This window comes from Symphodus melops (genome assembly GCF_947650265.1).
Source record: "Symphodus melops genome assembly, chromosome: 8".
Classification (NCBI taxonomy): Eukaryota; Metazoa; Chordata; class Actinopteri; order Labriformes; family Labridae; genus Symphodus; species Symphodus melops.
The window spans coordinates 21,154,450-21,181,819 of record NC_136698.1 but is presented as its reverse complement, the minus strand read 5'-3'; the positions used below and the strand labels follow the sequence as shown (position 1 = coordinate 21,181,819).

At 42.7% G+C, this 27,370-nt stretch overlaps 1 protein-coding gene across 7 annotated transcripts in view; it reads right to left on the bottom strand.

Moving 5' to 3' along the window:
- ect2 (epithelial cell transforming 2) overlaps positions 1-27,370 on the bottom strand; it is a 305,416-nt gene that overhangs the window by 4,684 nt on the left and 273,362 nt on the right. For 3 of the 7 annotated variants that reach the window (XM_079351254.1, XM_079351251.1, XM_079351252.1), the window contains 21 exons: positions 26,595-26,684; positions 25,367-25,474; positions 24,204-24,277; positions 21,526-21,656; positions 20,381-20,496; positions 19,861-19,923; positions 18,059-18,275; positions 17,723-17,902; positions 16,942-17,066; positions 15,702-15,821; positions 15,542-15,610; positions 14,803-14,913; positions 14,371-14,467; positions 14,056-14,137; positions 13,344-13,422; positions 12,434-12,553; positions 9,076-9,214; positions 7,700-7,854; positions 5,655-5,762; positions 2,708-2,842; positions 1,004-1,623 (listed from right to left, as the gene is read on the bottom strand). In XM_079351254.1, the coding sequence (XP_079207380.1) occupies positions 1,030-1,623; positions 2,708-2,842; positions 5,655-5,762; positions 7,700-7,854; positions 9,076-9,214; positions 12,434-12,553; positions 13,344-13,422; positions 14,056-14,137; positions 14,371-14,467; positions 14,803-14,913; positions 15,542-15,610; positions 15,702-15,821; positions 16,942-17,066; positions 17,723-17,902; positions 18,059-18,275; positions 19,861-19,923; positions 20,381-20,496; positions 21,526-21,656; positions 24,204-24,277; positions 25,367-25,474; positions 26,595-26,684 (2,913 nt within the window). In that variant the 3' untranslated portion in view covers positions 1,004-1,029. The remainder of the gene's footprint in view (positions 1-1,003; positions 1,624-2,707; positions 2,843-5,654; positions 5,763-7,699; positions 7,855-9,075; positions 9,215-12,433; positions 12,554-13,343; positions 13,423-14,055; positions 14,138-14,370; positions 14,468-14,802; positions 14,914-15,541; positions 15,611-15,701; positions 15,822-16,941; positions 17,067-17,722; positions 17,903-18,058; positions 18,276-19,860; positions 19,924-20,380; positions 20,497-21,525; positions 21,657-24,203; positions 24,278-25,366; positions 25,475-26,594; positions 26,685-27,370) is intronic. The other 4 variants (XM_079351256.1, XM_079351257.1, XM_079351253.1 and 1 more) reach the window with 3 other exon arrangements.

The window sequence follows — 27,370 nt, the reverse complement described above, 5'->3', positions numbered from 1 at the left end:
CTGTGTGCTCAGCAAAGTCTCCAAAGCTAAGTTTCTGTGCAGCTCTGTAGCTCTTTTAGTACCATCTGTTTTCAGCTTTTACTTAAAAAGGTGAGTTTGTAAATGTTGCTTGGTAAATTGTTCCAGCCGAGGAGAAGAGTCTAGCGGTCACACTGGCAAATGAGCCCACATGCTCGGTGATCCTTTACCACAAGTTGAGCCTCAGATAAGACATCAGGCGGGCTCCTTCGGTGAGTGTTTCATGTGTAAACAGGCCGATACACAAAGAGCGTGACATCAAAAATTCAAGGTTTTCCATGACATTTGGATTTGTCCTTTAGTGGCGTTAACAGAAGATTCTAAAGTTCATTTGAAAAAGAGGTTATCGGAGATTTTGAATTCCTTTTAGTTTTTAAAGTTTTGGAAAGCTGTGAATGTAAAGAAGACGTTGTTGCACTGTTGTCACGCCCACTTTCACGTTTCCATTAAAACCTTTATGACAGACAGGAAGTGATAATGAGGACCTGTTTTCACCGACTCCGTGGGGAAAAGCATTTTTGTTGTGTTAGCTCTACAGCAGTCAATCTTCATCATAAACTTCTTCACATATTTATACACACATTATTCATTACAGCCACCTCGTGAAAATTCACGCACCACCGACACCAGTTAGTAACCCGGGTGTTTCAGAGGGGACGGAGCTTTTCCAAATCAACCCTTAAAATCTCTGCCCTTCCTCTTACAAACTCACTGGGGAGGATCATTCAATCCACGCCAGGAAATCAAATTATTAAAGTTCAAAGCGCAGCCGTCTGGCCGAGCATTATGTAACTCATGATTGGTAAAATGATGTTTATCTCAGGGTCTCAGCTTCTAAGGAGTTGATTTGGGGCTAGAAATGCACCAGAGCTTTTTGAATGTTAAAAAGCTAGCAGGGAATATCCAGAAAATATTAAGGTAAAAAATAAACACAGGATAGTATTGGTGCACCCAGAGTTGAAATAAGACAATAATGTTCGCTCACGTCAGACTGCGAGGCTTAGCGCTGGTTTAGAGCAGAGTCTCCCTACGAGGATTGGTCAGGGTAGCCTTGCGTGGATCCAAGGAGACTAGAGGATCCCTGGAAGACTCAGAAAAGGTTCTGACACTGACCGGCTGAGGAGCTTGGAACCTTGTCTGGAACTTTACAGAGGGTAGGTGTCTGGACACATGCTGGCTAGGTTTTGGCTGAGAGGTGTTGGTGTTGGCCTGATCCGAGTTTAAGACAGATGGAATGGAAGAGGAGGTGCAAAGGGGTGAAGAGGAGGTGTGACGTGGGGAAGAGGAGGTGTGACGGGGTGAAGAGGCTGGCAGCTGGGGATTATATGGGGTTGATCTTGGTTGAGTTGGTTGGGCCGATAATGGAGCATGAAGGATGGACTTGCGTTCTTGGTTGCAATAGTTTGGGTGGAGGCTATGGCTGAACTCTGGGCGAGTGTTGGGGCCGGGGCTATGAGGGGGAGTTTGGTGTGGGCTGGAGGGGTTACGCATACAGACAGAGACCCTAGCTCTGAGAGGAGGATGGTCCAGAGAGTTTGAGCGCTGCACCATGGCACTACCCTTGGCAGAATCACTCAAACTGAATGTTGAGGCAGAGCGAGACATCTAGAGCACACAACAGAGAGGATATACATTTGGAGCAGGAATTTGTAAATCGTGGAAAAAAACAAAACAAGAAGAGAAACATAACAACCATAACAGGGAGAGAAGACATGCTGGAATATAATTCAAAGGCAGAGGATATTCTCAAGGTTCAAACAGTGGGCAGAAACATCGGACTTCATCTTAGAGGAAAGAAAGAGAGGGGTGTTTGGATGACACCTGGTCTTATCTTTTTAAAACATTTATTCAGTTCGAGATTTTTCAAAACATGGCTGGATCAGATCTAGAATATTGTAGGAAAAAAACTATTTTCTGATTTAAGTCCATTTCCATTTGAATGATCTATAGATTCATAAAATCCACAGATAGATCTTTGGCGAGGCCCTTTCCCATCTATCCACTCAAATCAACTCGTCTTTTCTTTGTCCTGTGCTGTGAGCAGGCGGTGACCTCTGGCTTCTCATTGGCGCTAACGTGTCAGATGATTGCAGGCAATCAACCCCTCGACGCCACTCACTGATCTTACATTATATTTCTTCCATCAGTGGACTCAAGGTAGGTCATTATTGTCAAGCTAAATCATGCGTACTCAAACAAAGTCTCTTCCTTCTATGATTAAAAGACTTCCAAACTGTGCAAAAGTCGAGCCAAATAAGTAAAAAATAACTACGCAGAACACTAAAGAGCACAGGCCGCTCTCCGTGTGTGTTTCAATAATTAAGTTACATCAAAACGACCGACATCGACTGAAAGTTGTCCTATCATTTTTTGATGAGCGAGATCAGTTGCCTGGTTCTCAGTAAAAGGAGATGGAGAGCATCAAAAGGAAGGGAAAAACAGATGGGCAGAGAGATGAACACAGACCAGGACAAACAGCCGGCGAGTTATGGTCACAATCTGAAATAAAGTGTGCAGCTACGGGGTTAAAGAAATCGGACACGTTCATAAAACACCTACATGTGTACGCGTGTCCTAGTGGGAGGCTTGGTTAGTTAAAAAGAAAAACAAGGTGATCAGTCAGTAGAGCTCGAGTTGTCTTCACAACGACACACGGAAGATCCTCTCTGCAGATAAAGTGTGTACTTACAGCCAGAGTGGAACTGCTGCTGACGCGGTTCTCACAGCTCAGCCTCTGGCTTTTCTCGTCCGGCGTACTGTTGGCCATGAACGCCCTCTGGATCACACGCTTCGGGGTCTTGGTGAAGGAAAAGGCCCTTGTTACCTGGCACAAACAAAAACAGTGGAAGTCATATTTCTGTCACCATGTGTTATTTTGCACACAACATCCTGGATATTCAACCCCTCGTCTTTTTGAGTCTGCTCGTAGCCCTCTCTTGGTTTATATTGATCGCTGCTGAGGGTAATTATACGACATGCTGTTCTTGACTTCTTCTAAACTCGGCTCAGCCTGGCATCACGTAGCAAGAACGAACATTTCCAAAGCTTTGTAAACAAGTAGCCATTGTTCAATAATAGGGGGAAATCGAAACAGCCAATTTATTCCATTCATGACAACACAAACACTTCCAAAGATACCTGTGATAATCAGCATTAAAGTCGCCCGAACAACACAACTACATATTTAAAAAGTTTCACCGGAGACTCTTATCACATACAAAACAAAGGACATGTTCACACATGACTTCTTTTTTTTTTTTAACTGTCAATGCCTGCTTTCACATAAGACTGGAAGAAGGATGAGCGCCCAACGTCTTCTTCAGTTGAATTGTTTGAACTTTTCACAAAAGTGCTGTGTCATGTCAAGAGCGTTTTTGAGAGCTGACTAATCAGGACGAGTTGGATAGGTGCACGTGTACCTTCCCTAGTAACCTACGTCTTTAGTTACCCAAGACTAAAAAGACGTGGTGTGAATTGTGTGTTACGTTCACCCACCACCTGCTTTCTCCGTCCGCAGCTCAGAGCTCCAGCTGCGGACTGGACTGCAGAGAAAAGAATTCCTGCGGTAATTTTACAGATTAACTCGTGACAGCAGGAGATAATATGATGTATCCGGTATAAAACTATTTAATCCTCATCAACAGATAAAAAAAAACTACGGTGGTTTTCCTGAACTCTCAAAACTGGGTTTATTTTCAGAATAAAACACTGTCTGACTTCCTATCCCACTTGTTCTTTTCTGCACTAAAGTGATGGGCTGTGCTCCGGCAGGGTTGTGCCGTAGGCTAGATCCCGTTGTTAAGGTTACAGAACAATTATGCCGAAGTGACTTCCACTTCTCCATTTCAAATCTGTGTGATCTCAGTTTCACTCCTTTATTTTCTCTCCTTTCTCCTCTACAGTGTATCTTAAGCCACTCGGGTATGTCCAAGTGTACATGACCATTGTGTATTGTGTTCAGTATGTTGGAATTGTATGAACAATTGAATTAAAAATATTCAAATAAAAAGGCACTGAGGCAGCGCTCGAAAAAGGAAGACTTGTTCACGCCCGAGACTACAGAATCATTTTGTCTGTGGACTAAAACAGTTTTGATGCAGTTCAGCGTTTTGCCATTTTAATCTGAGCACTCTCAGATGAAAACTTTTCAACATCTGGAACATAACTGTGCTCGACAATGTCGCGTCTGCCTCACAGACCAATCAAAATCAATAAGGGGCGGGACTTATGTCAGCTTTGTCAACAACAGACACTAATCCGTCTCGTCTTTTTAAGGGAACAATTTCCAGATCTGAAGCCGGAAATTTCTCCAGCCCGGACATGACATCTTTACGTTGATGTCGAGAGTTTCTCGTAACAAAAAAAAAAAAATTTACATACACAAAGAGCTGTTTAAAAGGATTTGTCACTGCCGTGGGAAGCGGGGGTTACATTTCACAACCTAGCAACTATAAGGCTTGGTGAGAAGCGCTCAGAAAATGAGGTCGTCTTTAGACGGCACAAACAGTGCTATCTAAAGACACAGTCCTAACATCGGCATCAATGAGCTGTACCAAACAATGTTGACCTCGTCAGTGCTCTTTAGATTGAAACAGTCATATTAAAGTAAAGAGTGAAGTCGGGCAGAGTGTCTGTGCTGAGCTCGACTGGCGTGCTGTAGCTCGTAGAAGAGCAAACTCCAAAAAGTGAAAACAGAGAACTAAAAGAGAGTGTTGTAGACGTTACAGAACACAATAGAAATTGTCACACAGGAAGACAGTTTAAAACTGCTCTTTTTCTGGTAATATAGGCTTTTGTTCAACTGTAAAAGAAAAAACACTGTCTTATATATCTTTTTCACGAGTGTTGGATAACAGCATTTGATGGATCAATGCACGAAACGTGTGTGTACAGTGTATCCATCTCTAAAGATCAAAGAAATATATCAGCCTGTATATCAGTTTACGATTAGTTTCCTACCTGACATCTGTCACGCACTTTTACCTCTTCACTTCCACTGCTCTCTGTCGTTCCTTTAAATGTTTTAAGCAGCAGCCTTAAAAAAAAAATCGAATAATTCCTTTTTTTCTGCACAATGTTGGACACATTTGCCACGTTTTGTCTTCATGTGTTTCATATTAAAATGTTTAGCTGCACCTTCTCTGCTTCCTCCTAAATGAGTTCACAGGAAGAGTGTGTGGTGTCGGGCTGCTCACAGCTCTCTCCGATAAACAGTCCGACACACTGGACAGCAGATAAACAAGCTCGCTTCATCATGCGCTTGTAGTCTTCTTCCTTTGTGTAATCCTCAGAAAGAGGCTATAAATATTCAACTGTTTTTTCTTATTCCTAACCTTCCAACAGAAAAGAGTTGTCCTCATCGGGTCTTGTTTAAAATCTCATCATCCATATCTATTTATTTCTCTGCTTCTTTCTCTAGATATTTTGTGTCGAGGTTAAAGTAAACATGTCCTTCCCTTTGCTGTCCTAAATGAATCCCTGCACATTATGCAGGCAGAGTGTGTACGGCCACTCTACTGAATGATGGACTCATCAAAGAGTGGACTCAGCGGGGATTGGCTGCTCATCATGTATGTGCTATGATGAGCCTTCGATTGGTAACAGGGCCGTTGGAGAAGATTCTTGAGCCTTTTTACCTTTTTGGAAGTTTTCTTGATGGCCCTGGAGGCTTTGCTCAGGGTGCTGTCCATGTCCTTGGTGCTGACCTGCAGTGAGTCTGGGTCCGTGCACTGAATCATGTCTTCCTGGTTACAAGAGGAAAAAAAACACATTAAGGTGTGAAATCGTTACTCGAAATGTGCATACATGTCATCGATACCACGTGAATCAGTGTGCATTTGCTGCAAAGACACGGCGGAAGAGGAGACGTGTGGAAGGATTCTCACACACAGTCTTTATTTCTTCTCCCCCGCACCCTGCAGTGGGCTTGTTAACAAGCACAGCTCTATCTCGTTGGTATTCACATCGCAGCGCTGACCCAGTGGAAACAGCATTAGGAATGCAGCTGTGAGGAGGCAGGCAGACCAGAGGCCAACATCGCCCCCTGCTGCTGGCTCTGTTAAATGCAGCACTAAAGCTACAACATAAAGACTGTGTGGCAATGATTGTGTTTTTCTTTAATTAAACAAAATCCAGTAATGAGACAGAACCAGCTCGGCATGAGAATTTCTAATGATTGCTGTGTTATGACTGCAGCCCTTCTCATTGCCATGAGCTGTTTTGCCATCCAAACTATTAAAAACTCGCTAATGACGGCATTGGAGAACTTTTCTATACCACCATCAGGACGAATACTGGAGATTATTTCAATTAAATACAAACATGCTGAGCAGCTGCTGGAAAGAGGAGAAACAATGTGAAGAGCAAAACATTCTTTTCACTTTTCTCCTCTTGTTTGTCCACTTTAAAATACATAAATACAAACATCTAAATGCTGTTTAAGTAAAGTCTTTCAAATTAATACAATGTTAAGACAAGATACTGAATTAAGTGAAAATGTACTCTGTGCTGGGAAACATGGTAACACTGATGAGGATGACAGCGTTGCACCATCTTTTCTCCGTCATGAGGTCATAATGGTTCCTGTAAAAGCAAACGGTGGTCTACTGTTCGGAAAGTAAAGCTTGTGGAGTGCAGGATAGACCAGTTAAAGTCAACGAGTGATCAGCACAGGTGGACATCACGACTCCTGTGTACAATTACAGGATTTTACAGTCTGCACCAGTCTACCAGTAGAAATGCTTTCAGATAGAGGCGTGAGAAAAAGCGAATAAATTTTTTTTTTTTTTTTAAATGCTCCAAAACCTCCACTCTGTCAAGTTGATCCATTTGTTGTTTGTCTTAAATGTTATGATTGAACTTTAACCTCAAAATAGCATAATTAATGGAGCAAGATGCAACTCTGACTCTGCAGTCCCAATTCAAAACATTGCAGAGAGCTGTCTCCCCTTGCCCCCTCCTCTCTAGAGTGGATGCTCACACAGGTTGCCATGTTGTGGACACTGAAGCTTCAGTGTTTAGCCAGCTCTGCATCGTTCTGTAAACCTTTCTGCTTTCTAACCGCGCTCCATTTTTCAAAAGCATCTCCAATATTGATCCTAGTTTGAGCATGTTTCTGCTTGTAGAGCTTATTAGAAACATGCAGAGGCTTTTTAGGTCAGGTACAATCACTTCTATCTGAACCACTGCTCTTGCTGCAACACCTGTTGTTTTGACCTGATAACTGTTCTCATATCTGGCACACCAAGGGATGTCCAAAACAGCTGTGTGGGGGTGCCTTAAAACCACCCACCTTCTCTGGTCCAAACAAATCCAGACCATTCAGGACCAGGATCTAAAGACAGAAGGAGGACATACTGGCTGCTGCATTGTTGTCAGAGAAGCCAGCACTTCAACATAACACGTTTCCTTCATAGTGTAAGGTCACATTGTCATTTCATTCAGTAGATATCTTACAGATTGGACCTTTAAATGTAGAATTACGTTTAGTTATTAGCATCAGTCAGTAGATATGTTACATAATGCTCCTTTAAAGTATCCTTGAACCCCCGTAGTAAAGCAAAGGTTTAATTATATATACAAACATTTACAGGGCTTTTAAAATGTCTTTGCCAGTTGTATCCAACAATCTTTATTTATATCTTACTTGAATGTGATCTGAATGTGTGACTACAGCACTCACCGCGTCAGCCCTGCAGATGGTGTTGGCAACATGGCGGCAAAGGGTTCGCAGCCAGGTGCTTTTAACGGTTTCCTCTCCAGCCAGTTTGAAACTGAACAACAAGTTCTCCTGTTCAGTCGGGGGGCGAACCACCAAGGCGAAAGCGTTCACACACTCTGAAGGCGGAAAACAAAAGAGAGGGGGTGGGGATAGATGGACATTTGAAAGAATGACAAAATAAAGTGAGGAGGGGAATCAGCCAGTTAAGAGATGGAGAGGAAGAGATTCAGATCAAGGCAAGGTGTTGGAGAGGGAGGGAGAAACAGATGGAAAGATAAACGCAGACAAAAGCGGTAGAAGAAAGAGAAAACATGAAAGACAACAATCAACTTCTAATCCTCATCCACATTTCTCCATCATCAACCACTACTGTTTTCTGTGTGGAGACAACTGTAAAAAAAAAAAGAGAAGACTAAGAAAAAAGGAAAAACTAACGTTTGGAAAAAACACTTTCAGACCCCTCTCAACTTACCCCGACGTGTTATAAAGTATTCTAAATACGGAGACTCTTAGACAAGACAACCAAACTAAAAGCTTTTTTTGGAGTAAAAGAGAGAGAGGTCCACTTCTACAATATGCTGCATTATTTTTAACCTCGCTCATTAGCAGAGATATTAAAAAAAGACGCACAGCAGTGAGTCTGCATCTCTCCCCTTTCATCCCGCCAACGTTCAGTGGTGATTCTACTTCTCGACAGCATTGGTCCTCCTCTTGTTTGAGTTTTCTATTTCTTCCATTAACAAACCATGTTGTTGTTAAATATTGTGACAGCAGCACTAATCCTATCTACCAAGAAGACTGTGCAGTGAAAACAAAGAAACCTAGAGACAGCAGATTGGGACAATCGGGGTCGATGTTTGAGATAACAGTTTAGCTGATTGCCAACTCTGATACTGATGTTTGTTTCATGACTTCTTTTAGTGCGACTCCCACGACGCTATGATTTTCTGTTGTGTTTGACAATAATGAGTCAGTTTTGGTTCCTTCAACTGACCAGTACAAAAAAACTCTTCTACAAATCAGTAGTTAGGTGTACTAGATGTTGGCATTAAATGGATTTGGCATCAAAAAAATTATATATATAAAAAAATCTTGGTTACAGTTCAAGGCAAAGTCTGCCTATGTCTGTGAACAGGGCCGATGTCGACGTTGAACCGGTGCATCCCCACTAAAGACTGTTGAGCCCCGTGGGTGGGTGCTGAGAGTCACTGTTAGCAAGCTAAAGTACGTCACTGGGCTGGTCTAAGTATCCATACATGAGACAGGGAGTGAGATGAGTGCTGGGTATGCTCGGACATCTCAACAACACTGTACAGCGTACTGTATGACTTTCTTACCGTCTGTGTCCTGCAGGTCCAGCACTCTTCGAATCTGGGACAGGGGCATCAGTGCAATGTGCTTGAGCGGGGGCGGCGGTCTCGTCTGTCCCAGTGGGCTCTTGAATGTATTGATCACCTTGTGTCGCTTCCTCGCAATCTGCAGAAGCAAACATACACACACACACACACAAAATGAGACAGCAACTTTGGAGGTAAATGTGAAGAAGGGAAACTTCCAAATAACAGCTACTGTGTGTGTGCGTATCGTTGCGGTTCCTAAATTGAGTGCGGCTGCATTTTGCAGCATGGGGAGAAGCTATCAGTTACTTGGCAATAAATCAATACGGCCTTCATAGAGGTAAACGATGCAACTCATTAATGCCACATTAATTAGATGCTGAGAAGGACGAAAACAGAGAGGAGGGAGGGAGGGAGGACAGAGAGATGGGGGAGAGGATAAAACAGGACACTACATCGTAGGTCATTGTTATTTTGACAGTTTAAGTGAGGAGGGTGAGAGGGATTATGTGAATGCAAAAGTTAATCAATGATAAGTGATGATGGAGGGGAGTTAGAGGGAGGCACTCTTACATAATATTCACTCAATAAAATACATTTAGGCCTACATGGAAAATCGTCAGAAAGCTTGTTCAACCCACACACAAACACACGCACTCACACGGGCTAATTAGGAGGTGTCGCTGACACTCCTGATTCAGCGCAGCCACCCACCTCCTCTCTGCCGTGATTGCCTGCCCAGTTCTTCGGCTGGCCCTTTGCTAATTAACACACGCAGCCTGTGTCAGCAGTGATAGACTGTGCACACATGAATTGATCATCCATTCAATCTTGCTATTCTGCAAAAGCCCCCCCTCCTCCTCCTCCTTACCACTGAGTGTGCACATGGATCACAGCATGTGTTTGCAAACATGCTGAGTCTCCCCACTCTAACAAACACGGAACAGGAAAGAAAGACATGTTCAATGATATCATAGTTTAAACTGTTGTAAAGATAAAGAGCACGTGTCTCCTGACTCAGTCCACACGGTGCGTCTCTACAGGTAGAGCACTCACTGTACGTTAATAGAACAGTAAAGATGAATGTTAATCGTTTAAAAACATTTAGCCCCGTTTCCACCAAGCGGTTCAGTTCGGTTCGTCTCAGTACAGCACACATTTTATTGCCATAGACTAAAGCCGGGAAAGATCCCTAAATTACCGGCAAGTACTGTTCTACTTTTTGGTATTCTTCTGTTGGGCTGCCAAGTAAATCGATCCGACACTAAAAGGTGGAGCTAAACACTGCGGTCCGTTTATTGGTTGAAGTAATTGTCATTTTCCGTGTGACAGCGGCAAACAATCCTGCCGTTTTTAAATACACACGTTTAAACATACACGTTTTTCTCCTTTTTTCAATTTATTAGCCGGTTAGCTGTTAGCTGATATGATATGAGGCTATCAGCATCCGACTTAAACGCCACCTACCAAATATGGCACGTTTGGCTGTGGAAACAAAAACCGGATCAGGCTTTACCAAACTAAACTGTTTTGATCCATACTGGACTGGTTACATGGAAAGGGGGCTTTAGAGATCCCATATTATCATAATTTTCACCCTTTATCTAGTCAAAAAGTTAAACGTGTAGAGCAGCGTCTTACTGATCTGATACTGCCGTCTTCATTTCGCCGCTGTCTCTTTAAGACTAGAGAGGCAAAATCCACTTTTTTTCAGTCCCGATACATTTGTACAGATATTGCATTGTGATGGCGTCACATAAAAACAGGAAGTTGCAACAATAATACATTTTTCAAAATAAATCTTTTAAACTTAAGTGTAAGAATTGAACTTTTGATCATTTAAAAAGGAGCTGTTCCATTTCGTCTGAATGTCTTGATATTAACGATTTGTGACACTTCAGTCTAAACATTCTTGTCTTGCTCGAAAGACGTTTAAAGTGCCAGACAATCTGTCTTGTTCAGTGACGAGGATCGGCGCCGTCAGTCCGATACGTAAATTACGTCAACATCTGACCTGATACCGATATAAGATCGGATTAGTCCGATCGCTATTCAAGACACCCTCGCCCATGTGCCCACTGTCGTCTGATTGGCCAGCTCTCTGGAACTCTTCAGGGGGGCAGAACACTGCAGGGCTGCTGGGGAACAGCTGCTCTACTGTGCTGGCAGAGCAGCTGATGTGAACGACCTCCATAAAGACTCGAAGCGTCTTGTTAAAGTCTGGGCTTCACATCCTATCCTGGGATAACTCCAAAACACGTTTACCTCATGATCTGAAACTTTGCCCACGCTGACTTTGGGCATCCAGCATCGTGACACTATGTGAGTTTAAAATGTAGATCAGCAGGATACGTCAACTGAAATGAATTATCGGACGTGCACATCTACTGAATGGCTCTTTTTTTTTAGCTCAGCTATGGAAGGTGTTTGCTGTACTGTTTCACATTTGTGCAGAGGAAGAAAAAGACATTTAAGAAGAGAAAACGATGAAAAACTGAAGGTGAAAGGTATTTGTGAGGCACTGAAAATGAAAAGGAGGGACAAATCTCTGTAAGGCTGTAACTATGCACCATTAAGGTGTACGTCAAAGATGGTTTTGAAAAAACAGAAAACAGATCGTCCTCAAAAGCTTGCAGATGTGCTCCCATGATAAGAAAGGTCGCCCTCATAAATCTGCGAGGCAATCCTTTTGAAAAACAAGTACTGCAGTCCTGTTGGAGAATAGCTGAGAGCTTGAGTGTTGTTGGTAGGGTGAGTAAGGAGACCGGAAGACTTTGAGAGTGCAAGCAAATGAGTTATATTTTTTGTCATGGTTTAGTCAGGCGAGCACGGAGAAAGAGCGATGGGTAGCAGGAAGAACAAATAGTTAAAGCTGTGCATGCAACAATAAACAGCCCAACTCCTCAAGACTCCAGCTGGGCTCACGTGTCTTGCATGCTGCTGTAAGTCAGAGCGACAGAGGTTAGCCCCCAATTTAGCTACGACTGCGGCCCTGGAGCAGAGCAATAAGTCTCCCCTGTGCTTTCTGACCACAGCCGGGACGACGGTCACTCCTCAGCAGCTTGAGAAGCAAAAGGAGGAAATGGAGCTGAGAGGCAGATTTTAGCTGCGCTTGCAATAAACACCCTATTTATAAAGATTTATAAAAGATACATGTTGTTCAGATGAAAGTTAATGGAAGCCCAGATCTTAGCACGATGGACAGTCTGTTCATATCTGCAGCCAAAGCTCGCATGAACAGCAAAGGATGGTACGAGTGGGACGACAAACGGGAACCAGAATCCTCTCGACATCCAAAATGTATAAAAAGGAAATGCTTTTAAAAAAGGATGACTGCTGGAGTTGTATGTAGTCTCACCTCTAGGCAGTCATTGAAGAGGAAGAGGGTCACATGCTCCCCGCGGTCGCAGGGCTGGTCTCCCAGGGCGATCGTTTCCACTCTGTGAACCAGGCTGCGATGGGAGGACAGCAAGTTGGCCTGCAGGGAACACAAATAGAAAAGGCGAGGGGACAGTGTGAAGAACGGAGATACTAAAAGAGAGAGGTTAGATAGAGAGACTGAGACAGTCATATATTAGCCTGCATTGCATGGGAGATCATGTAATCTAGTCGAAGGGTTGAGGAGCAGAATGAGAGGCCATGGGAAAAGTAAATGTCACCAAGTCTGGGTTTGTTTGGTCATTAACTCAAACCTCTGTTTTCAGCTTGACTTTCTCACATCAGTGAATTCATAGTACCGACTTATTATGTTGTCTCAATTCTGGATGTTCAGGTTCTGATGGTGGTCGGGTTTTATTCTGGGTTCTTTAATTGTTGGGGTTCAGTTGTTGTTGGCTGGGTGTCTTTTCCGTGGGTTGTTTTGTTGTTGTATTTTTATTCTATCATGTAATACTTTATTAATCTCCAAATAGAAATCTTTTGTTGAGTACTTAAATGACTTCAAACATTTCCAACATTCATCAACATCAGAGAAATCTGTAATGGAGACTTGCAACAGGATGACAGTGGCAGAGCCACCATGTTTATCGTTGCCATACAAACAACAGATGTTATGTCACTGTGATAAAAACGTCACGTCAGTTATACTCTGATACATTAGCTCGTCCGTTTTTTAAAACAAAACAAAAAAAAGAATCACAGATTATTGTGATGTCTTTCAGTAATTGTTTGAACAGTCTCACATCGCGATGTCATGCAGTGCCATAGAACGTGAGTCGTTTCTAAAGTAGGCTGTGAACACGAGAAGCAGGACAAATCCCAAAACTTACAGGACAGCCGTCAACTTCATAAACAACATCGAAGATCTGCTTCTGGCCTTCCGTCTTCCTCTTGTCCTCGTTGATGTGGCTGGTGGAAGGACAGGGAGAGTAAACGTTAGAGGACGGAGGAATGAGTTCAATATTCTTCATCTTTGTGTTTTCCTCATCCATCACAGTTGTAGAGTTGAAAAGTGGAACATTTACTGACTCATCCTTTCTCTGATCATCAACATAATACATTTACTAATAAAAAATACAGTGTAGAGATAGTGTAAACACACAGCAGGAGCTTATTATGAGACATAAGGAACATCAAGTGTCCTGAGCATTCATAGACAGGGAGGACGGCTGGACAGACTTTAAAAGGGGACACTCCATTCTTGTGTCCATTTGGAAAGTTTTGTACTTTTGATATTAAATATTCATTTTCATGCAAATGTCGCTGCTGAAGCAGTGGGAGAAATTTATTTATTTTCATTTATTTATGTTAAAGGCCCAAGAGCACATCGGACATGCGTCTGCGGAATCAAACCCTCACCCTGAGAGACAACCGGCTCCACACAAGGTGCTCTTATATTCTTTGTTTGTTTCTTAATAATAAGCAAAGTTTGACTACATGAAAAAGTCAAACAAGAAAAGACAGACGTGGAGCTGGAAATGATCAAACAATGCCGACTGTGTGATCATCACAAAAAGGAAAGGTGCGGTCCCGCAGACTCACGTCATGACTTCTCTCAGAGACTCGATTGCTTTCTCCAGTGTTATCTTGTCTGGGTTGTGATCTGACGTGTGCTTCTTTATGTCTGTAACGGAGGAAGAAAGGGGAAAGTTGAGTAACAAGTAGACAGGGTGGAAGAGATGAAAATAATGTGGAGAAAGGAGAGAAGAAAAGGAACAGAGAGGAAAAGAAATGACAGACAGGTATCAACAGAAGATAAAGGAGGCCAGTGTGGAAGAACGACGATAAGGAGGAGAAGACGAGGAGGAAAGTAATTAGCACAAGACAAAGGAGTTTGAATTTTTACAAAGGAGCTACCGTTAAGAAGAAGAGCCACACTGGGCAGTCTCTGAACAGGCCTGATGAGCAGCTCCACCAGCGTCTGTCTGCCGCACTCCGGCTTGGACTGGTTGATCTGTCAAATGAGAGCAAAGCGTGATATCACATCTGTTCACGGAAACACATTCCGTCGATGAGCCTGGCTCCAGGGTCTGGTGATGGTGTGACCGGGTGTTTTATTGTTAGGAAAAATGGGTTTACAGTGTTATTTGAGTTAAAAGGTTATCGTTCATTTATTTTGAAATCTGTGAAGGCACAGGTTACACGAAGTAGAAAGTGTGCAAACAGAGGAGGAGCATGATGGTCTCTGTATTCATCATCTGCAAGGTTTGAAAACAAACGGCTGTCCTGGTCCTCAAAAGTGTCTTATGTAAAATTCATTTACAATTTCTATCAAGCTGAAAGTCCTACCTTGAGAAAAGCGTGGAAGCGTGGCTTTTGTTTCTCACAGCGAACAATGGTCTCCTTGCTCATTTCAAAAAAGTTGACAAATGGAGGATAGGCTCTCACCAGATCACTCGACTGAAGGGAGAGGAAACAACAATTCATATTCATCCAACACAGTCATTGGGTTGCTCAGTAAGGAGCCCAGAAGCCACCATTCAAAGCATCAGAGGCGGCCGCGCACAAACCAATGATGAATCAAAACAAGTGGAAGTACTTATTAGGATGTTTCACAGCAAAACCTGAGTGCTTGAGTAATTCAAAGGTGACTCAATAAATGTTAACAACATGTGGAGATGTTTTTATCACGACCTCTTCTTTTCAAAAGGATTTAGTTTAACACGTTTTACTTTTCTTGCTTAGATAAAGGAAGACATCATGAGCAGCAAAACATAGACATAAAGGGCCTGTGTCCACAGACGCAGAGCACTCGTGTTCAAAACAGAAAATCAAGTAGGGGCGGCACTTCTAGTATCAGCTTTGTCAACAACAATGGTGGAAAAGACGTTTGTCTGACTCGTCTTTTTGAGGGAACAGTTTCCAGGATACCACTTCTTTACATGGTTTCAGGTTTTTCTGGAGATATTTTTTTTTAAACTTAAAACACAGTCCTATCTAAAACACAACTAAGGGGGCACTACTGAGGGAAGCAGAAGTTAACTTTCCTAACCTAGCTCTGAATCTGAGGCCCATAACTTGCACTCACATATTTGAGAATTATGTCACCAACGCTCCTGTCCTCTGACCAGTCTGTCAGGAGTTCCTCGAGGTCATTCTGATGAGCAAACACAAAAACAAAAGGTCACCGACACCTCTTCAAAATGGTCAGTAGTGTTTTTTTCTATAAATGATCTGAGACTTGTTACCTTTATTCTTTTGTGAACCTCATAGATGTCTGGGATGCATCCAAATATTGTCTTCATTTCCTCTTGGGCCAGAATGGGCCCACCCACCTGCCCCTCTTTTTCCAAAGGAACCTTGAAAAGCTGCAAATAAAAGAAGACAAAGAAAAATCAAACGCAACAAAAGCATGAGTTTTAAAGACTCTGGACAGGAAATGTTGGGGGGGGGGGGGGAGTGTGAGAGTGAGAGAGTGAGTGAGTGAGTGAGTGAGTGAGTGTGAGAGAGAGAGAGAGAGAGAGAGAGAGAGAGAGAGAGAGAGAGAGAGAGAGAGAGAGAGAGAGAGAGAGAGAGAGAGAGAGAGAGAGAGAGAGAGAGAGAGAGAGAGAGGACGTGCGGCAAAGGGCTGAAGTGATGAAGACTTTAACTTCTGCACATGGGGCGCAAAACATAACTTATAGACTATCCTGATTTTAAATCCAAGAATGGTCCAGACCAACACTGCTATTTTTCCAAATCATTAGTATGACAGCCCTTTCTTGAATTTCCTTCGGGATCAATAAAGTAAGTATCTATCTATCCATCTATAAAACAACAGCGTCCCAGTGTTGCTGACTAAACAAGTGACATGCCCCCTCCACACCAGAGGAGGATTTTCGTCTACTGATCTGCTCCCGACTTGTCCGGATCACTAAACGTTTTGGTCTCGACTCTGGTCTCTGGCACGTCTTTGTCTAAGTTAGTGTTCTCTTTTCTACAACACAAGGTAGTGGAGCTGCAATGACATTATAAAAGTGATTTTAGCATCATATAGTGAGTCTGTTTTTCACCACAGAGCTAACCTGAAACTTTAAACCAAGCAGGGGAAATGGTTCAATTCAAATCAAGGAGAGGTGTTCATGGAGCAAAGAACGAGACGGGTAGAGAGGGGGAGAGGGAGAGAGAGTGAGTAGATAGTAAACAACATGAAAGGAGGAAGTCCTAGAAGAGCAGCTGAGGAAAACGCAAAAGGAGAAAAAGATTTTGAAGGATAAGCAGACAGAGATGCTCAGGCAGGCCATTTTCTCCCTCACTGGTCAGCTGTCTCTGACTCTGCAGGGACCGACAGATAAGACAGGCCAAGTGAGAGCATGCAAGCGCACACACACACACACACCTTTAATGATTGTAGCTTAACCTGAAAGTGTTGTCAGGGGCAACTGACTGGCCAGCCTGTGAGAGTGTTAGAAAAGTCCACATGGTGCGAACACAGACGCGCAGTGATACCTGGAGGATGGTGCTTAAAATGTCCACGTAGTTGCTCTCAGTCTGGTAGAGCTCCTTGGAGACCTGCCACCTGGCTGACTGCTTGGACAGAGCCGGAGTTGAACTCTTGGAGGGCTTTGAGCTCTCTGGAGAAACATGAGGAAGAAATGCTTCAAACAGCAGCCTAACATGAAGAAAAACCACGGAGAAATGTTGACAATAGGATTCACAAACAAGCTTGATTGATTCAAATTCAATTCTAACAGTGGTAAAAAAATAAAAATAAAAGTCACATCTGCAGATTTTCAGAACAAGCAAGAGTTGACTGTTGGCCTCTGCAGTCTCAAAGTGCCTGTCGACTTTAAGATCACGTCTACGTATGTGTGGAAGGCTGTTTTCTGGCTCCAACCGAGCAGATGATGACACCATTTGTTCAGTAATTTCACACATAGCTTTTGTTTTTACATCTATTTATATATCTGCACCTTATTTTGTAAATACTACTTACCTTATATAAATACTTGCTGCTGTTTTTTATCCTGCACTGCAAGCCAATGCAAGGAAATTTCCTTCTTATCTGCACTATAAAGTTCAAGTTTGAATGACAAAGGAAGTCTAAGTCTAGTTTGAAAGGAGAAACATACAGCACTGTTTGCTTCCTGAAATTTGCTTTGAAAAGAAATCCTCCTGATCATGATCATATATTCAGTTATTTCATCCTACACAAATCAACTTCTTTAATGCATCTTGGTGACTCATATCTGCTGACAATATAAGACAGAGTCTGGAAGCAAAACCTGACCTGTGCAGGTTCCTGGCTGTTGCTGATCCTCCTCTGGTGACTGAAGAACTCTTGTATTCAGGCTGGATCTTTTCCTCCTCTCTTCCCTGTCTGACCTGATCCTTCTGTCCCTGGTTTTCCTTCTCCTTCTCCTATTTCTGGTCACAGAATCATCGCCTGTACTGTTCCCTATTCTCTCTTCTGAAACAAAAAGTGGTCCATCTTGAGACTGAAGGATCAACAATCTCACACACAAAAAAGACTCCTCTACAAATAAACCAGGAATGTGGAACCGCCAACTGGAAACGGAGTCGGATCAAACAGGTGTGTTCTCGCGCCCCTTCATTTTCTTCTTACCTGCTAATGTGTCCGGGGTGTTGGAGATGTCCAGCAGAGACCCCATGGAGAGGGAGTGCTCTGCGGACGGCCTCTTGCGTGGCGGAGGGAAGGGGGAGATCTCCGTCTCCTTTGACAGCTGAGCCAGCGTGTCCCTGAAACGTCTGCGTTTACGGTTGCTGTTGGGGGTGGTGAGGTTCAGCAGGGACACGGCCTTCTTCATGGCAGGACTGTCGTTCTGACAGACAAGGGGTCAAGAAAAAAGATGGAGAAAGTCAGCAAAGACATGTATCACTTATTTAGGTGCCGAGTGCTATAGTGTTGGGAGTGCTTGTGCATCATATTGGTAATAAAATGATTAATATTATGCTAAAGGACTGGCCACTCTACGGCTCAAAGAGATGTGATCATTAACACATATAGCAAGTACGGTAAGTAATTATGACGTTAGACCGGACAGGCTTTTCATCCAGAGCTGAAAATAGTTCTGAGACATTTTCAGGGAGTGTATTTTTGTTTTCTTCTAAATTTTATCAGATGTTTTTAAGGTTAGAGTGACTGTGTGAAAAATAACTTCAGAAAAAGGTCAGCTAACACACACACACACACACACACATCACTTATTCAGATGCTGAGTTTTTAATAATATGATGCACAAGCACTCCTAACACTATAGCTCCAAAAGTTATTGAATGCATATGCAAAGAAATAATCAAAAAGCCTGGTCGCGGGCGCTCGTGCTTAGTGCCCATGCAGGGAAACTTTAGTCCTTCAAGCGTGCGGCTCAGGTTGAAATCCAATCTGTGGTTCCTTTTCAGCACATCATCCACGACTCGCTCACTCTCCCTGATTTCAAAATCTATCCACTGTCCTATCTCCACAATAAAGGCACAAAAATCCCCCAAAATGTATCTCGGTCGGGCTCAAACAATGTCGTGGTACATAAGTTGGGAGCCACAGTGCTGCGAGTCCTTGTGCAGGATACCAAGAAGAAAAATATTCAAAAACAATCAAAGTGTAGTTAAGGTGAGGTTGGGAAAGAGAGGAAACATTCATCCTTCAAACCTTTCAAAATGAGAGACGATGCCACATTAAAATGTTCATGTCTGCATTATTAAGCGCTTCTTCCCTTTGATTCTTCATCATCCTGAATACGACTTGGAAATGATTTCATCACTGATAAAAACGGCTGGGCGGACTTGTCAATCAGGAGAGCTCAAATACACTCTGACCTTTAACCCGAGCCTTTACTACCAGTAATCATGTAGATACACAAGCATATAGGACAGTGCAGTTATCCCTGCTGTGAAGCTGCAGGGGAAATGTGTGATCTGAGGAAGAAGTGTCCAAGAACAGCAGCTGCAATGATCCTGTGGGGATCCTCGGAGAGAGCGATGTCTCCGGCTTACTCATCATTTATGACTATGCTGATAAATCTGACGGAAATGGTTGTATGCTGATCTCTTCATGTGGTGATCAAGTTCATTGTTTCATAAGGGCGAAAGGGAAGGGATGACTTTATTGATCAAAGTAAAAAAAAGTCAGATTTTGAGAATTCAGAGTAGATACTGGTGGCTCCAAGAGAGGGGCCTGGGCCTCAGGTGCTCTGAGGATAAAGATGACTTAAATAATGGCAGCATAAACATAAGCTTGGAATAAGAGAAATAAGAATATTAAGGCCCTTTTACACTGATACAGTTTGCAAATAATTATGAAAATAGAGAGAAAGAAAAAAAAAAAAAATCAGTTTTTGTATTATTTACATTGCATCGGTGATCTGTAGTCTTAATCCACATGGACAACATTACCCATAATACACTCACCTTCTCATAGAGATACATGGACTCCCCAGCCCGGGCGTCCATCTGAATGCTTCCCCAGAACCACTGGCACAGAAGAGAGAGAGCATTTCACTGAGCTGATAAAAAAAACAACACCATGATACAGAAATGATCCACACTCTCCTTTTGAAGACCAATGAAAGTGGCAGAGTACAGAAAAGGAGCTATTGATTGTGGGGTTACAAATACAACCAAACCACCGCTCTACCTCGGTGCAAATTATTCATCCACTGAGACGGGAAATCTATTATTGACTCTCCTTCTCTGACAGCGCAGACAGAGAGAAGGAGAGCAGCGAGCGTATCGACTGAGGTTTAACCTAAAAGGAATCCTGACCGCTTGATCATTGGGCATTCTGTTTAAGAGGAAACAACTTAAAGGATTCATGATTTCCTCGCCTGCCCTCCTGTGTTGTATCTTCCTGCAGCACAACCTCAGAGTACACGGCCTCGTCTGTAACCAGTACGAGAGGTGTCAAACCTGCTCGTCTTTAGATGCATACCTCCTGTTTGACCACGTAGAGTTTTTTTGTCGGCGAGAAAGGCAGCTCCTTCACCGAGTTCTCCTCCACCACCATGTGCGTACACCTTTCATCGCCGACCTCCAGATAGCTGCCGCCTTAAAACAAAACACAAAAGGAACATGGTGAGGAACAAAACAAGCAGAGGACTACAACGCTGGAGACAGATGTCCTCCTCAGCCTTTCTGCAGACACACACAGAAACTACAGGGCTGCCGCAGAGCAGCTTCAATTGACGACTGGAAAGTCTTCATTTTGTAAAAGAGTGACACACTCCAGGTTACACTTGTACTCAAGTTTAAACTCCTGGAGCTCCATCCCAGCTAAATGTGTCTCATTGTATCCTGCTGTACCTTGTTTACTCTTTGAAATATTTTGTCTACACCTCTTAATAGCCGGTGTTGATCATCCGCTCTGAAGTCACTCGTTCCACTATAAATAGTACACTACGTGGTCAACGCGACATTTTAAAGTCAGAGTTTCCCCACACACAGACCTACTTTTGAAGCCATTAAAGAATGTAACAATCTTCCAACTTGTTTTAAACGTTGCACAAACGTTTGCACTGCCAAATTAAAACATTGATTTTAAGTCTCGTCAGCATGAATGTGTCATCTGGACGACTCTCTTACAGCTCAGGGAAACTTTGACATGTTTAATTATCTGCATGTTGTTCAACGTCTTTCTTCTCTCTTATGTGTTGATCAGTATTTTACTGTCTGCATCACCTGCTCTAAGACAACAGATTTAAATTAGCCAGTGAGCTAATTCTGGTACAAAGAGAGACTAATGTTTCTTTTTGTACACTGTCCCTGATTCAAATATAACTCATACACTAAATGATGTCTGACATCAATGAGCGCTCAGAAATTAAATTTAAATTGTGCCAATCTCAGTTGTGCGACAATACTGAGGTCACTGGCTGTATCGGTGAGTGAGTGAGAAGTGTCTAAATGTTTTTGAACTCTGCTGAATGAGTGCACTACATTCTTTCTGTATGGAGGAAAGGATGAGTGATTGGACGGCTGGTTTCAGTTTTTCTAAGTATTCTAAGTATGCATCTGTAAATGAATCCACATACTCAGATTACAATTGACTGTAAACTCCTTATGTGCACAAGCACTGACCATGTTTGAGAGTCCGCTCCTCCATGTTGACCTTCTCTTCATCAGAGAAACCGAGAAAACTAAGCACACAGTCCTGGAAGGGAGGCACTTTGAACTCTGTCCGAAACTCCTCTTCTCCTGCATGGAAGAGCCTGCACAGAGAGAGAGGGAGGAAACAAACATCTTCATTTTGACCTCCAAGTCCTGTCAGTGTCTTTTCATGGACTCCCCTCCCAGTATATTAAGGGGTCTCTTAGAGGTAGACCCACTTAAGCCCTGTTTCGACCGGAGGAACAATCCTCCACAACTATGGTCTTTTGGAGGAACTACGTGTGTTTCAACTGACTTTACACCAGTAAATGTGTAGTTCTGGGTAAATTATCTTCCCAGATAAAAGACCCTACTGGTGGTTATGTACTAAATTCCGACGCTCTTAGGACTTTTGGGGTGGAGCTAGCAGCACCTGCAGGAGTGAACGTCTGATTGGCCAGGCTCTAAAAGCGAAGGCAAAGTGTGATTGACTAGGCTCTGGTAGTGTCCTGACGTCTGATTGGCCGTGGCAAAAGACAGCGTTAGCGCCATGTTTGAGAGTGTGCAGCTGCAAGTCAGCCGTTTACATTTTTTATTGTGCTGTGTATAAATATTTCTGGAATCTTCGTTTTGCCGCCAGCGCTCGTCTCCTCCTCGATGTTGAGTCTATGGACTTTTTTTTAATGAAATCCAGCACAATGAAAAAACACACGCTAAGTCTCGTCCATGGCAACAGGATAACTGTAGTGTCACAAAAGTAATGACGCCGGCCTGATGCCCTGTTTATTATAATCGTCTGTTGTGTGGCCTTGTGCGGCTGCTTGCTGCTCATGCTGTGATGATCTCCGATAAATAACGAATGGAACTTTTCAAAACGCGAGGCGAACTCCTACTGTTTAAGCCTGTGCCTGGATAAATTGAGCAGATTAAAGTTGTTTGTTGCAAAAACACTAATAATTTAATCAAATAATAATCACACAATAATATAATTAATTAATTTAGAGGAAAAAAACAAACCAAAACCTAATATTAAAAGATACCCTGAAAATAAGTGCAGCAAAAAAAAAAAAAAAAAAAGTCAACATTCTTGACCCTCTTTGCCACAAACTCCACCGTCCAGGCATCCGGTCACTCGGTGGGACACACTATGCCCTCATGAAGAGTTTATCAGACCTCGCCTGAATAAACCCAAAAACACAGGCTGTCTCAGTAATTCATCGCTGAATAATTCCACACACAAATAGTATGAAATGTTTCTACATGTTTTGTTTCAAATCGTTAAGACATATAGCAAATAAGTAATTATGACGTTAGACCGGATAGGCTCTTCATCCAGAGCTGAAAATAGTTCTGAGACATTTTCAGGGAGTGTTTTTTTGTTTTCTTCTAAATTTTATCAGATGTTTTTAAGGTTAGAGTGACTGTGAAAAATAACTTCAGAAAAAGGTCAGCTAACACACACACACACACACACACACACACACATCACTTATTCAGATGCTGAGTTTTTAATAATATGACGCACAAGCACTCCCAACACTATAGCTCCAAAAGTTATTGAATGCATATGCCAAAGAAATAATCAAAAAGCCTGGTCGCGGGGCGCTCGTGGCACAGTGCTTAGTGCCCCATGCAGCGAAACTTTAGCCCTTCAAGCGTGCGGCTCAGGTTGAAATCCAATCAGTGGTTCCTTTTCGGCACATCATCCACGACTCGCTCACTCTCCCTGATTTCCAAATGTTTCTACACGTTTTGTTTCAAATCCAGCAGAATGAGTTTACCTACACTCACTTCTGTTCCTCTCAGCAGAGGATAGTTGTAGATCATTATTCATGCACTCCACTTGGTCATTAAATAGAAAATCCTGCTGTGTGGTTAACTTTCAAATGAAAGTGGAAATAAACAAGTTTCGGCTCGGCCCTCTTCACAGATTCCTTCATGAAAAGTCACATCCTCAATTCCTGATTTTCGGTTTTTAACAAATCACAAGACAAAGGAAATGTTAGCAGTTTCAAACCTGGATGATAAATACATGTACACACTTTTTTTCAGCACTGAAAACAGTTCTGTGAGCCACTTTTGGGTCCTGAAGCTACTGGTGGAGAACCACTGACTCACTGTGTCCGTTTATGAATGGGATCACCACTTCTCCTGCTACTGTACCAAAACATGAACTAAAGTCAACATATTGTTAAACGTTTCTCAACACATCCGGCGTACAAACATACATTTGAATAGTAGAAACGCAACATGCAAATCTACGTTAGACGAGCTCACTCGGACTTCATTCAGGTCTTTAAGTGATGTTGGCCTAGGAGCCATTAAACTGTCTAAATGAGCTCAGAGCCTGCCGCTACATCCCAGGCTTCTTTGATTTAAGTGGTTTCAGTCCAAATGTTTTCTGGAGAAAATAGTAAATCTCCCAGCTAATTAAATGTCTGGAGTTCTAGACTTCTCTAGTTGGCCCTGCAGTCTGAGCTCATGTGACTCCACCTGCACCGCTTCCTCTTCATCTCCAAACATGAACTTTGTTATCTCTGAGACAAATGTTTTGAAAACCATTCATGAATTGTGTCTTTGACATGCCTTTATGAGTATAAATCAAACTCAAAAAGAGGTCAATATGAATACAATGAAACAAATGCATCCTTTAACGATTTTCAACTCACACTTCATCTCTCTTCTCCCAGGCCTTGAGAATCCACGACGGAGTGAGGATGGGGGTCCCCATGCACACCGCCAGCTAAGTGATGAAGGCACAAGTGAAAGCGAGGGGGGAGAAGAAGAAAACAAATGAGTGAATGTGTGACCATGAGATGTGGTGAACAGACATCAATAAAAGCTTCAAAAGTTCATCTGTCGATGCTCTAAGTACGACAAACTCCCCGCAGTGTGTGAGAACTCCTGATCATCCTGTCGCTCAGAATCACGACGTGAATGTGACAGGTACAAACTGTTTTTACTTCAGGCGCGTTGCACAAACAAGAATCAGAGGCTCGACGTTTGAAACACTCTTTTTTTCAACTGGAAAACTGCCTGTCAGGAAGCCAGCGAGCGCGAGCTGCATGTTGTGTTGTTCTGCTTGAACAAAGTACACCCTCTAAAAGCCTTTGAGGAAGAGAAGGAGGGGGAAGTGAGAGCACTAACTGAGTGACAGAATAGATAAAGAAGATTAAATATAACATCACAGCCTGAAATGATTGAAAGAAGAACATTATGGAGCATTTGTTCATTCAGGCAGAGAGAAAGATGAGAGTCAGACTCATCATCCATCCATCCTTCTTCTACTTTAAGAAAACTCCAGTTGGATCATTTTTTCATCTGAGTTCAATAAACAGTCTTCCTCATTGTCTGACATCGCACATATCCAATGGGATTCAAGCTGCGCTGGTAGGAACTATGGACTCCATCAGAGATGCTCAGCAATCAGACGAAGAGAGGGGGGGAGGGGGGCAACAGTAGCTCAGTCTGTCGGGACTTGGGTTGGGAACCGGAGGGTCGCAGGTACCAGAGCACTTCCTGAGGACTGCCAAGGTGCCCATGTGCAAGGCATCAAACCCCCAACTGCTCCCTGTGTAGCAGCCCAATTTTGACATATCTTTACTTACGCATGTCCACAGGTCCTGTTTGTGCATGCATGTGACTCAGGTCAGCGTGTGTGAGAAGCATGTCTCTCCAATAACAAAGTGTAAAACCAGAACTTCCTTCAAGACTTAATAAAGTTTGTGTGTGTGTGTGTGTGTGTATATATATATATATATATATATATATATATATTATTCGTATCAGATGCACACAAAGCTGGGTTCAAAGGTTATTAAAATACTCTTACCCTGTATTTTTCTCCGTGAGTGGAGTAGGCGATGAGATGAGTAACCTTGGTGCTGAAGTCTTTCCGGATGGTTCCACCCATGTGATGCACCAGGTTCACCAAGTTTTTCTGCGGACAATGAAGCACAAGCTTAGCACAAATGAGCAGGTTAATATTACCGAGGTATTAGGGGGTATTGTTCAATACATTTAACAGTTTAACAAGTCTGTCGTCTCTCAACCGGATGGTACACGTCCAATGGGTCTTTGAGCAAGAAACTAAACCCCAAGAAGCTTCTGCTGATTCGTCAGCGGCGTGTGAATGCGTACGAAAGGGATGAGGTATTCTGATGTTCTCGCTACACATCAGGGTTAGGGTAGGTGTAAAAGCACTTTGAGTGTCTGAAGAAAAAAAGTCTCAACTGTCTTCCTATTTGACAATTTCTATCAGGTTCTTGTAAGTTGTGAAGCACAGCCGCTGAGATGCCGAGCTCTCTGCTCGACGCCGCTGTTCACTCTTTAATCTATGACTGTTTCATTCACTCGACAAGGTTTAGTTGAAGAACAATTTCCCACATTTTTCTGTAAATGCCTCATAACATTGTGTCAGCTTTCAATCCACAATGAATGCTGATGCGTTTATAACCACGTCGCTCAGTGTTTGGCGTGTGTCAGCATGTTATACTGGTATATCAATCACACATTAAGAATTTCTAGATGAAAAAAATAAAACTTATACACTGGACTTCATGGTACATTTCAAACAAAGGAGTGTTCATTCTGTTAGAAACCCTTCACAGCACTCTGATAACTTGAATCACCGCCACCATACTCGATGGATTACTGAAGCCCAAAGGATCACGTCAGTTTTTGCATTAAAGAGGAATATATACATCACATCATTTCTCGCTTTCTGTCTTATCAGCTGCAGAGGAACATAACCTCCAGCAGTAGATGCTGAGTGCAGATCGTCTGCTAGTGTACGGATCTGAGATGGTGATCTTATACGAATTTTTTTTTTATTTTTAAAAAAGGTAGAAAAAGGTCAATATACAGGTTACCAAGGCGGTGATTTATTAAACAACCTAAAACATAAAGTCTAAGCGTAGGTAACACTTCTTGATTTAAGTTTCATGGGTAAACATCTCAGGTGAGAAAATCCAGAAGAATAGCATCTCTGATGAAGTTATCTGATAAACATCTTCCTATCCAGAAGTTCATGTTGCACGATGTGACTTTGATAAACTCACCATTTCCTCTTTGTTCCTGAAGCCAGTGAAACATAGCGACAAGTTGAGCATCGTCGTGGAGTAAAGAGGACGACAGGAGAACTGTAACGGCTGTGAGAGAGGTAGAGTTCACACATCATCACACACTTTTAAATATCAGGCGAGTACACTTTTCACTTCTGTCTTTCAATCAGATTTTTAAAAAATCACAGGAGGACCACTGCAAACACTGAAATATTTCACAGGCGGAGTGGCAACATTTTATACATGAATATGTCAGAAACCCAGTGTATTCTCTCTCTGTCTGACTGTCTACAAAGAGAAGGTCGATCAAGTTGAGCCGGGTGTACGGCCATCAGGGCCGTGGATTTTGAACGGGTTTGTGGTTAGTTTAAGCAATGTTGACATTGTGTTAGACAAGATAAACTATGTGAGCGACGAGGCCCACTTCTGAATTTTGAAGTTTTACGCATACGGTACTTAAAACAGCGGTTGCTAACGAGTAGCTAAATGAGACTACAGTGGTTGTTGGAGACATTAAACGTCATCACGCCGGGAACTCTCTCACTAATCCTCTTTACAGCCTCTAGTCATGTTTTTCAGAGCTCGTGGAAATATTGGCTTAATAAACAATTTATTAAGCTACAGTTTGACTAGCTTCTGATCTTGATGAAGCATAACGGTCGTGACGTCAAAAGAATTCTCAACAGACCCCATGGCGAAGCTACTTCTGGGCTAGCCTACAAACATACGTCATTATGTTTGTTCTCTATACAGGCTAGAGGTGACAATTTTGT